Genomic DNA, 12,769 nt, shown 5'->3' on the forward strand with positions numbered 1-12,769 from the left:
CATGTATGTGGAGCCCATCAAGCTGAAAGCATCCAGACAGCATCTGCTGTTATCAAATCACTCTTGAGTCGAGCTAATTAAAATAGAGCTTCATTTTTCTGAACCATTGTTTGGCAGGAATTCGAAACAGGTCTAACCCAATTTCTTTGTGTTTATGAGCCTTTATTATATCAAAAGTACTTTTCTGTAAATGTACAGGGCAGTGTTAAATGAATTGATCCGCACTGTATCACTGTAGATGCACTATGGACTTCCTAATGATTTCTCTTCTAGTTTTTTCCAGATATACCCCAGAAAGCTCGCTATGTCCCTTATCGTGTCATCTTTTTTCTCTCTTTCCCTTTCTGTCTCACTCTCAAGAAAGTAAATGTCCTTGTATTTCTTTATTTCATATCCTCCTCCTCCACTCTATTGGGATTTTTTGTATTATTAAAACATTTACACATTTGCTGCCACATGCAAATGCAGAATAATAAAACAGGACTCTTTATACTCCAAACAGGAGCAGGAGGTCTCTCACCACTGATTCTTACCCAGTACTCATCCCAGTTGATCACAGGGGAAGGAGAGGAGGGGAATCTAAATGTTGCTGTGTTGAATCTGTTTGGTATAGTGTTTTTTTTCCCCCTTATTTTTTTATTTTAAACATTTTACATTTCAGCGTGCAAATTCCAGGTATCACATTCCTCTTTATAATTTGCTACACACCAAACACAGAAGTTAAAGAGACATAGAAATTGCTCCCTGAAGACAGGCTGTACTCCTGGGCATCTAAAAGGTAATTCATGAATATTTGCTGCAGAAAGAGAATACCACACACAGGGCCAGTCAGTTATGAACATGTGAGAATGAGTAGCAGCCCAGTGAAACAGCAAAGTCAGGAAATAACTACTTTTCAGGTACCTGGTACTTTACAATCCAAGCTGTTCATATGTTTAATTCTTTATTTTTGAGTAGTGGATTCATATTAAGGAAAAGAATCGCAAGGGTTAACGTTAGGTAAAAATCCTGACAGTGATCTGTAGTGAAATCTTCTCCCTAGAAAGGTAGTAAAGACTTGAGGACTTTTAAAAATAGATGGACAAAATACAGAAAACAAATAGGTGGCAGCAATCCTGCAATAGCTGAAAGAAAGAAGCCCTTTTCATTTTTTTTTGTACTTTCTGTGTATTTTTAGGAACTTTGCTTCTTTTAACTAAATAAATTCACACTGGAATGGAATTTCAGTACATTATATTTTTCATTTAATGCAGCCTGTTCTGAATGTGTATATTCAACTCCTCTGTATGAAGTTTAAGAGCAGCATGCATGAATTAATGCCGGAAATAAGTGTGACATTTTTGCTGTAAGCAAACCAATGGGTAGGGTTCAATGAGATGCTTCCAGACTTATCAAGTGCTATCTCATGCTCTGTGGTTTTAGAGAGATGAAGAAAATTGTTACTGAGAAGTTTAGTCGTTTGTTCATTGACAGTGACTCTCTTCTGATTCTCTTTTAAAAAATAAGTGAATTTAATGCTGACAAAAAGCAGCAGAGTCATAGTATCCAGGAAGATAAAGCCTCAGATGGAGCATGGGCATTGTACTGCGTGCTTTTTCTGTAAATCTTGTAAAAGAGACCTAGTTGGAGGGCACTACGACTAAGTCTTCACTAATCTCACCATTAGTTCAGTCCCTCTCTTGTCTTTTGAGACCACCAAGGTGGATAGGAGCATACTTGCCTTTTTGACAACTGTCTCATCACCGTGATCGGTTTTCCAGCAAAGGGCCATGATGTAATGGTTTTGAGAGAAGAACTTCTGGTAGAGTGCAGCAATAGCGGTAAAGGTGAATCCAGACACTCTCAAATGGAAAAGTAATTCAAACGACATTTCTGCTCGTGTCATGGTGAGCACAGAATGAATGTGTGAGATCTAAGAATATCTTCATAGGCTCCCCCAGCATTTCCTGCACATGCAGTTGTTCCTGTGGTTGCTGCTGCAGAAAGAAGGTTGCCATTCTAGCGAGAAACGCTTGTGCTTTTTTTGTTTTACAACAACAACAACAAAGTCAAGCATTTGGTCGAGGGATCCAAAAGCCCAGGAAATGCATCTCTAGGGCTCCTCGTCAATTTGGAACCTAATGAAATATAGAAAATACTCAATAAAAGCGCCTTTATTACTTTAAATGTTTAAATGTGGAGTTTTTAGCCATCAGGTTAATGTTTTTGTATCATTTTTTGATTTGATTGTGAGCACTTTTCCAGGTATCTCTGCCACTTGAGCACTAATTGGATTTCCACAGATAAACGGTGCTAGCTGCAGCCCTTACATCACTGCGTTTTTACTTCATCATTATTTTATTTGTTTTTACTGTAAAGGTTAATAAATCTTGGTATGTTTAGAGTATGAAACAAGGCAGGCAGGCTAAGAACTACAACATGGAGGGGCGAAGTTTTATGTGCTGCTCTCTCAAATCTGAGGGGTGGAAGGAGAAACAGGGAGCCTTTTGTGGCATTTCTAATGGGCTGTTGGGTGCGTTAGTCAGCCAAGTAGCGATCCATAATCCTTAAGATAAAAAGCGTTGATCTCTCCACTAGTTCTCAGACAGAGCTGTAAGGCATTTGAATTGGGTTACCATTGATTTAAGGTGGGGAGAAGACTGAGTAGCATGGGTCTGCTTAAAAAAGGATATGTGGAAATTATTTAATTTTATTTACTATTTTAAAGAAAATTGGAAGCCTTTCAGTGCAAGTGCACCCGAGTTCCCTCTGGATTTGGAAGGAAGCTAATATGGAACTCCCTAATCTTTTAGGGAAGAGCTAGTTGAATGCAGGTTTTAGTCAAGATTTGGACCACAAATAAATTTCAGTAAGAATTTATCAGCATCCCAGACACTTGTTGTCTCACCTATTTGTTCAGGGAAGAATGGTGAATTTTTTGTTTGTTTTGTTTTGTTTTTTTACCATTCTCCTGATTTCCTGGGAAGGTGAATGTCAATTCCTACCACAGGGAAGCTACTGCACTGTAACCCTCAGTTTCCAGCCACAACCACAACGCACAAGCTCTTTTTGGCCTGGCAGGATTAAAACGGGTGCATTTCAAACACTTCCTCCCATTTTGGACTTTGTGGAAGTAGAAATTGATTGAACAGCCTGTGTTGGGCCAAAGCAGAAATGAAGGCTGAATCTTCTTTCTTCTGTTACAAAGACAGGAGGCTGCTACGGGTGGGTGCAGTACTGAGCACAGCGTTTGCAGCGCCGCTGAGTCGAGCTTTCAGCTCTGCCAGCTCTCAGAAGCAGTAGTGCCTGTTCCTACATTGGTGCTAATCCCTTGCTGTGGTGTGGACCCAGATTTCAGAGAGATTGCTGATGCTCTCTGCAGCATTTGTCAAGGAAAAAGGCTGCTTTCTTTTTTTCCTGAAGTGAGTAATTGTTTATTAATTTTTCAGCACATAAAGAGTATAATTATGATAGTCCCTGACATGTGCTGGCTGTGCCAAGGTTTAAGGAAAACAAAAACCAGTAGAAGCAGAATTTTGAAGCTTCTCTGATTTTGTAAACCTTCCTGGTTTGGACCCAAATTTCTGTGTAGAAACTAGGCAGGAGCACCCTGGTTTTAGAATAAATGTCTCTAGAACCAATTCCCTTGGACATTTTAATTTAGCTTACGATGGTGGGATCTTACTCAAGTGTTTCAGGAGATAGGAGCTGGTGATCAGTACAGTACCCACGATTTTTTGGTGTATGCTGTCTCCTGTGTAGGTGCAACAGCATTCTGAATTTTTCCTGACACCTATATGTGTTATTTCTTTAAGCAGAGAATGTAACATATCCATGAAAAATGCCAAATTTTCCCCATGGGGAAGCGAAATGGACTCATTCTTTGTAGAATATTAATGCCGTGGGCAGCTACAGTGGAAATGTTCTCTGTGTTTGCCCTTATGTTGTGTTTCACTCCTTTTCTAGAGGAAGCATCCTGAATTGCCAGGGCAGCTCAGTTACTTTTGAAACTGCTCATGCAAGTGCCTACAAATGAAGGAGAAATGTTGTGATGTGTGCTTCCTTCTGCTGAGAACTGGACAAAGACAAGGGACGCAGCTGCTTTCAAATCTATAAAATTATTACACTTGCAATCCCTATAGACTAGGCAGCTCTGGCCAATCAGATTTCTTGCCCCTTACTTATTTTTTCCCTTAATGGGGCAATTAACAGCAGGAACAAAGTGCACGGTCTGCTCAGTCTTTATTATTTGTGTTGTAATAAGTGTCTAGGAGGCCAGTTGCAGACCAGCACCAGGCACTCTGCAAATATAGAGTAAAACGACTATTCTTGTCCCAAAGAGCTCTAAGTAAAATATTAAATTTACATTAAGGTCTTCAAGTGTTCCAAGCCCTTCTTCTTTTGCTATTACTTCTCAACTGCTGTGGTTTGCATGATTTATTGTGCACCTGTCACAATTTCCAGCTTCTTTAATCTTTCCAACATGAAACCTTTTGTTTGCTAGATTTGCCAGAAACCAAGTAGTTTCCTCCTGTAGCTCCTTGTGTATTCTGGCTTTAGGATCTTCCATATAATACCAGCACAGCCCCCTGACTTCTCTCCTAATAGTTTGGGGTTTCGTTGCAGGAGGGATAACACTGTTTCTAACCTGCATTTCCTATGGAGCTATTAAATGGGGTGCTTGAAACAGCAGGTTCAAGGACTATTAGCTTGCTGATTTTTTCATGTCCATTTGAGTTACTTTAGTCTGAAACATCTTTACTAGCATCTTCCACAGATGGGATCTACTTCCAGTTCTTTTGCATTAAATCTAAGCTGTCATATTCCTAGTACTTGCCAGTCTCCCAGCTGTGGAATTAGAAGGATCTGTGTAAGTCTGAGCAACGATCCCATCCTTTTTGATTGATGTCGCCTTCTGGAGACTACCATTCAATGGCCATTTGAAGTACTCAGGCACAATTGTTAGATGTGACACAGACTTCCTATTCTTGAGTCATCTTCTAGCTCCCCAGCATGTGAATGAAGCTCCAGCAGTCCTTTTCCATGCTGCAGTAAAAGAATGAAGACGTAGTAAGTTACTGGTTCATTGTTTTTTGACTTTGTGCATGTGTGAAGATAATAGGGTAAAAGATTTCTTCCCATAGCTGTTGTGAGCTCTTCAGGAATGGCAACAGGGGGAGAGCAGTGGGAAAGGTAAGAGCTGGAGATGCTGCCCATCTGCTCCCTGAAGATTCGTGCTTTTTTAATTTTTTTTTTCAGTTGTGGAGCCACAGAATGATCTCACGGTTCTGCTGTAGTGAGCATCTTGGACACTGAGTCATTGCATTCCTTTGGAATGATTCAGCTCAACAACTTGACACTTGCATTAATTTTACAGCACAGAGCCTCAATGATCCCTAAGCTTCCTTCTATAAGAAGGGAGAAACGAGATGTATAAATTGGGTATTGCCTGAAAAGTTTAAAAATCAGCTTCTATTTAGTCAGTTTTAACCTTTCGTCATCTGTCTGGCACCTTTCTTGGGTCCCGTTGAATCAGTTTGTTGACCTGATCATGGCACGCTGGCTTCAGGCACACTTGGAAGCTGTATGCCTTACCTACTTGCACGAGGCACTGCCTCTCTAGTCCATATATTATCCGCAATGATCCCGTGCATTCAGCACTGAGGTTATTGCCATTTTTATGTAAACAGAACTTCAAATAATTTGCTGCCAGTTGGATCGCAGGCATTATCTTCCCTCCCCTCCATCCTGTTCATCTTGCTCTAATACCTTCTTTGGTGGTTCTGGTGGCTGGAGGAAGCTTGCAACTTAACTTTAGGCAGAAGTACAAAAAGGGGATTTTTAAAAAGTTTCCCTCCCAAAGTGAGATTATATCTTTCCTTTTCAGTGAAAAAATTGAATGTTTGAACTCCAGATAAAAGGTTTGTGCTACTTATTGCTTAAAATGTATTATGGCTGCATTTTCAGCTGAAGACAAGGTTTGCTGTTCTGCTAATACTTCCTACAAGGTGTTTTTATAGCATTTATCACTTGCCTGTAACAGTTTGGGTGGCCTTAAGCCTGGTGTTACAATGTCTCATTCGGAGCTGTATTCCTTTTGGAATTAAAAGAATACAGAGCACATTGTGTGTAGAAATATAGTTATTGTACATTTCTTTTAAAGCATGAGCAAAGGTTTCTTCTTCCCTTCAGTTTTACGCATGGAAGTGTTACCTGAATGAGCATTATTTCTGATAAAAAGAGAGGAATTTTATCAGGATGTCCACTATGTTTTAAATTGAATCAGAAGAAACTGAAGATGGCAGAGATATTTCACTTTGAAAGGTGACTACTACACAGACGAAGTTGCTACTTTTCATAAGGGCTTTCACTCCATATATCATTGTGTTTTAAGAGAGACTTGGGTCAATAATACCATGCTTTAGAATTCCCTAAATACATATTTACACAATAGACCTTAAAATATATTAGTCTATCATGTCAGCTCCTGTACACTTCTATCAGGGATGTTTTATGTCCTTAACATATGATACAATAAAACTTTATTTTATACAGCATTTTTCATACAAATTGTATCCTGGAATGCAGCGTGGGGTTAAATAAGACTTTCGCAAGGTTAAAATTAAAAAAGCTGGAGGGTGCAGGAAAATTAAGGGGTACGCATGGGAAATATTTAACCGAACAATGGGAATCTGGATGGAGAGGCCACAGTGCTGGGAGAGACCGTGAGGCTCATTCAAGCTGCAGCTCAGGATCCCTGGAAATGGTGAGGTTATGTGAGGAAAGACTGGTTCGGTGTGAATAAAGAAGGTGGAAAGGTCATGCCTCTCCGAACAGCTGGAGGAAACGCGAAGTGCCTCCTGGAACAAAGAATCCGAGAACGGGGACTACGCGGAGTCGCTCCTTCGGAGCGAGAATAGCAGAGGAAACGGGGGGAAAGTGTGCTGAAAGGAAAGAAAGCAGCTGAAAGCGTGCCCCAGGAGCTAACCTGCGGGGTGGGAGGGATGGCAGCGGGGTGGCAGCGTGCACGGGGGCTTTGCAGCGCCTGCCTCCACGCTCGCACGCGCAGGGAGCGCAGGGGTCTCGGCTGCGCGGGGGCTGTCCCTGGAACCAAGTAGGCACAACAAGATGACACCAAGACAGCTCAGCTTGGGATTTTTTTTTCCTGGCTTTTATCAAATTTTTTTTTTTTGGTCACCCTATTAATGTAAATTAAGTAAGGCTTTTTTGTATGTGATAATTATAGATAAATGTATTTAAAGTAGATCTGGATTTTGTAGTCCTCGGGAAAAAGAGGAAGAGTAATTTTTCCCCCCGTCCCTGTCATGTGTTCATTTTAATGAGCAATTTTAAAAAATTGAAAATAAAAGAGGAAAATGAATAGGTGTTGAACCAGCCTGTGATATGTAAATGCCAACTAGTAATTACCTAAAACCTCAATTTTCTTTCTGTTTCATCTTGCAAAACATTTCATTTCCACTGAGTGAAAACACTTAATTTGGGCTCCGCCGCTGAAGCCTGCCTCTCAGCACCGCCGCCCGCGCCCGCCTCGGCTAGGGGGAGTCCTGGCTCCGCGCTAGCACCCGCTCGCCAGCCCAAGGTTATTCCTCCTGCCGCCCGCTACCTCCTCGCTGCTGGATGGAAATTCACCTGCCCCCAGCTCACATTCGGGTTCGCTTTCGGGAACCTCGTTCTTTCAAGGCTTCATGAAAATCGGGTGGCAAAGTCACGGCTGGAATTTGTTTTCCTGCCTTTTGTCTGCTTGCTGTTACACTCGTGCTTTTGAGTTGGGTTTCATTCATACGACTGTCAGTTAGAGTTCTGGGCACCTGGGATTTTTCCTTTTTAGTTTTTATTGCCCTTTTTTGGTTGCTCTTCTGTACTCTTATAGTTCTGGGTTCTTAATTTCAGGTACGGTTTGAAGCTTGTTCCTTCCTTGCCTTTGTTCTTTTCTGGTTCTGACTCCTGTGAATCTTGCTTTAAATTGTATTCATTTTTTCTTTGCTCTGTTTTACATGACAGCTTTTTTTTTTTTTCTTTTAAAAACTTTTCTCTGTACAACACTGAGATCTACCAAACTTCGTAGCTTTCAACATCCTCTCACAACAGAAATAAATCCCTGATTCTGTCCATTTTCACCAAGATTTCAATGAAATCCTAGGAGCTTTGAAGCTTCTATTTGCCTCCCTTGCCTGACCTGCTGTTTCTGGGAAGCATCACTTGGGCATTTAGGGACCCAGGCCGATGGGTTGGGACGAGGCTTGGCCAGGAGCAGCACGCTGGCACTGGCGCTGCAAGGTGTCCCAGGACCCCGGCTCCGAGCGCTCTGCCTGCAATCGCGAGGCGCAGCGCCTCTTTAGTGAGATATATGGCTTCATAATTAGCCCCTTGCATTTTTTCACGAGTGCTAGCATCAGCGTTCTATGATGTGTTTCCCTGATTAACAGCTGCTTTGCAACTATTTCCGTGTGCCACCGCTAACCGTATTTGTCAAGTTAGTCCTGACAGAGCACTGCTTTCTTACCAAAACGCAGCGTTTCTCTTCGAAGGGCTTCTCGTGTTCGTCGCAGTGCCAGGCTTTTAAGTCAGCCCTTGTTAAAACGTAAGTTGGCTTTAGCCTGATGCTTGTTAACAGGATTCTGGGTATCTCCTTTGGAGTAGGAGTGCAGAAACCTTTCACAGACAATTTAATCTTCGGAGCCTTGTGAACATACAGCCATACACTGAGGGGGTGTTGCTGTAGGCTAATATATTGATCAGTTCCATTTGCCCTATAGCTGTGGCCTTCTGCTCTGGCTGAAATAGGTTGAGTGTTTGTTGATACTGCCATATTATTATTTTTTAATACACTGGGAAAAAAATTAATTCCAACTTCTTTTACATACGTCATGTATATTGCCAGTGTTGATTGCTTCCGCACATGTAATGTAAACTGTCTGTGCATAGTTCATGGCCTGTGCCGCCTCTGCTTAATGAAAAGAAGTGTTGCATTTAAACAGATACAGATCCACTCAGAAAGACAAAATACCAGCCCTTGCAACGTATAATTCAGACCCAACCTTTACATCACAGGTCATCTCAAAGTCTCAGTCTATCAACAAATGCTGTTTAGTAATAACCTACAGAGGGTTCCCAGAATTAGGAAATCTATTAGAGCTCTTACTGGCTGCACTCCCAGTGGCATTTGCTTCTCTTCTCCATGTGGACCTCTTTTACCAAATCCTGTGGAGCTTTTAGTGATGAGGGTGGTGGTTTTTTTGTTTGTTTTTGTTTTGTTTTGTTTTATTTTATTTTATTTTATTTTTTTTGAGATGGTAGAAAGTAGGCATTTGGTGCTGCAATTTAAATTTGAAGGTATATTTTTCTAATGCTAGTAACTGATAAAGTAGCTTAGACTGCTTTCCTGCAGTCTTGAGCATAACAAGAAATAAGGCTGGCTTCACCTTCCCCATTAACACAAAAGGGAGGGAAATTAGAAATGAGGGACCTTGGCTATAACGTCAAAGTGCCGTGCTTTGGCCCAGAATTTCACCAGCCTGCTGCACTCCCACAACATCTGCAATAAAGTTCTTGTCTCCATTTTATATCTTTGACATTGGAACAGAATATTTGGCCTGAATTTATGTAATTTGGCCAGATGCAAATATAATCCATGAATAGTAGCATTCATCTTCTAAAATCAAACTGGAGGACAGGACCTGCCGCGGGATCCCACCCACCACCACCCAGAAATACGCCCAGAAATATGTTCCCCTTCCATGTCACTGCAGGGGAAGAGCTGGTGGGATAGCAAGTTTATGGGATTAACTTGTTCTTAAACCCCAAATATGTTAGCTTTCATGAAGAGAAATATGTAACTGATCCGCTAGATAAAACGAGTTTGCTGGCCAGTGTGTGCTGGCAATCTAAGAATCGGAGCAGTGATACAATGCACATTATTTGGCAGTGTCCTAATACTAGAAAAATTTGGAGAAGTGTTACAAATGCAACAGAAATAGTACAGAACAATGTTACCAGCTGAGTCAGAGTGCTATTTGCTGCATGATTTTTTTCGGCTATACATAGGATTGCAAAGTCTTCTTCTCATCTTCCCCCCTCCTTCTTCTTTTTCTGTTTTTTAAATTATGGACTGCAGCTGCCCTTGTTTGTGCAAAGAAAATGATCCATAGAAGGTAGGAACGTTCTTGGGTATGTTTGTTGAAAATATTGGCGTTTTGACATGGCCAAAATTGGTTCGTAAGTATACAAGATTGGCTCACGTACACAAGATGAATTACAGAAATGAAGAAGTTTCAGCTCAGCCTACAGGAGACAACGCAAACACAAAAATATGAAAAACGTGGGATTATTCGAAAGAAGAGTAAATGTTCTTTTTTTTTTTTTTTTTTTTTATGAAGTTTGTTATTGCCTGTAATTTTATTTTGTTTTAAGATTAAAAACTTTGTGAATAATGCAGGAAATGATGCAGGGAAGAGATAAAATAGAAGTTTATTTTGGAGTGAATTTTACTACTGAAATGTTTACATTTTTGCAAGGCAAAAATAAGTTTTAATAAAGAGTTAGAATCAATAAAACGTTAAAAGGGTTGTGATTAAAATAGCACAATGAAAAATACTGTTTATTTCTTACAGGCTTTTTTTATGCTTAAAAAGTGATAATTAAATATGAGAGCTTGCAGGATTTCAGGTCTGCAGGCCTTTTGTGTCTGTGTCTCTCGCTCACGAAATGTGGGAGGGAGTGTTGAGGAGTTCCTGAAGAAACAAACAAGTAATTATTGTTAGAGGGAAAGTGGTTTTGATATGTTCGCATATCTGGTGGTCTGCTCGTTTGGGCATCTTTCTTATTCAGCATATTACCTTAAAGTTATTAGTTTGTGTGCTTCATATTTCTGCATCTGGTGTAGCAATATCAGCACTGTTTAAATATGTGATTTGCCTGTCACCTGCATTTCAGCCGGAGAGAGATCAAGTGCACATAAATGAGACCAAAATGTACTTTATGTGGGGTATTTTGCTGTAGTATTTTATGGTTTAAAATTACTGAATGTAAACTTAAGAAAAAAAAAAAAAAAAGAAGAAGGAAAATAAGAAAAGGAAAAGAATGAAAAATACCCCCTTCATTTTATCCTCCCAACTTCGAAGTGTGCCGGGACTTTGTCAAATTCCCGTTAAAATAAATATGTCAATTTCATCTCTCTTCCAAATTCATTTATCATGCTTTTTTAAAAGGTGTTTTCTGCTTTACCTGATGTTTAAATTGGATTCGCTCGTTTATGCTGTTCTTTGCTGTATCCCCCATGTTTTTCTTAAATGAATTAGTAATGACAGCGTACTCCATCATACCCTCTCTACAGCCACTTTAAGGGAAGCCTGGTGATCTAAACCTTTTAACCTATTAAAGATGATTTTCCCCAATTGAATCAGACCCACCACAGGTGTAATAACTAATCATTTAAACTACACCTGCTATTATGTATTTTTAAGCCATTATGCGTGTTGGATAGATGATAATTCATGTTTATTGCATTGTCCAATGGATCCGTTTTGCCTACACTAGCCTGATTAATGTATTTAAAGAAATAAGAGATGCAATTTTAAAAAAAAAAAAAAAAAAACATTGATGGAATGCACCGAGGAGTACATTGAAAGTGCCATTAAACCCATCAGAACTTTGCTCTCTGACCAGAAATGCATATTCGAAGGCTTTGATTCAAACACAAAATGAAACTTGGTGATTTCAATAGTGATGCTATTTTGTCTTTCTTTTTCTGCTGTGAAAAATTTTGAAAACCTTTTCGGAACTGAATTTCTGAAAGTGTTTTAAGTAAAACTCTTCAAGAGCTACCTAACATAGGCCTGCCATGTGCCGCCATTTTAGGAGAAAGCACGGGCCTCTGTTTGGGGGAAAAAACCTCTTCCCTGTTTATGCATGGTTATTTTTAACTAGAGAGGAAGGAAGTCATCTCTTCCAGTAGTTCACATAGATGCGTCCATCTCCTATGTGCTGTTAACTTTAAACAAATTATTCCCCCTGATGCCACAATCAGAGCAGATGCCTTTGTACAGAAGTAAATCAAATCAGCTGTTTTTCACCATTGCAGCAGCATGTAATAATGTGTGTAACAATATAGGAGGGTATGTGGAAAGTTGACCTACCACACGAACAAAAAAAGGAAATACCTGTCACTGGCACTAAATCCTGATGTGAAAAACCGGTGCCATTGTTGCTGATGCCGTTCAGTGTTATCCCAGTCTTTATCCTTTGTTTGGATAAGTGAGTTTGTTTTAAGTGCTATGACACCTTAAAGAAGCACGTAGAGGAAGTCGATCATTAGACAAAAATGATCTGTGATTTCTACCAGAGCGGAACATAAAATAACCACTCACCAACCCACTTATGTCATGAGAAGTGACTTTTTGGATATTTTTGTTGTGTGATCCACAACACGGGAAGTTGCTTCTTTTCCAGTCGTGACAAGCTGAGGTTTATTTATAGCTGACAGTGAGTTGGAATGATGGCAGAAAAGGCCTTAATCTCTGAGAATTTGCAGGGAACTTCAAGTCAGAAAGAAAGGAATCATTCTTCCTAGTAAGAGTCTAATGTTGCAGATCACATGCGATGTCTCAAGGTTGCCATGAACTGTAGGAGCCAACTTAGGTAAGAAGATCACTGTAAATGACAGAAACTTCTGAGAATCTTAATAGAGATTTTTGTACAGATCAACCTGCCGAAAGAGCAATTCAAACAGAAACTTCTAGGTTGAAACACTGTAATTTACTGATTACAGTTT

At 40.1% G+C, this 12,769-nt stretch overlaps 1 protein-coding gene across 2 annotated transcripts in view; it reads left to right on the forward strand.

Annotated features, from left to right (window-relative positions):
- The window catches only part of PEX14 (peroxisomal biogenesis factor 14), a 77,750-nt gene that overhangs the window by 23,489 nt on the left and 41,492 nt on the right, over positions 1–12,769 (forward strand). The window contains exon 1 of one of the 2 annotated variants that reach the window (XM_082777137.1): positions 10,246–10,339. The exons of the other annotated variant lie outside the window; for it this stretch is intronic. Coding sequence (XP_082633263.1) covers positions 10,310–10,339 — 30 coding nt within the window. The 5' untranslated portion in view covers positions 10,246–10,309. Of the gene's footprint in view, positions 1–10,245; positions 10,340–12,769 lie in introns of those variants that run through there. 2 annotated transcript variants of the gene reach the window in all.

Source organism: Aythya marila, assembly GCF_965140915.1.
Source record: "Aythya marila genome assembly, chromosome: 21".
Taxonomy (NCBI): Eukaryota; Metazoa; Chordata; class Aves; order Anseriformes; family Anatidae; genus Aythya; species Aythya marila.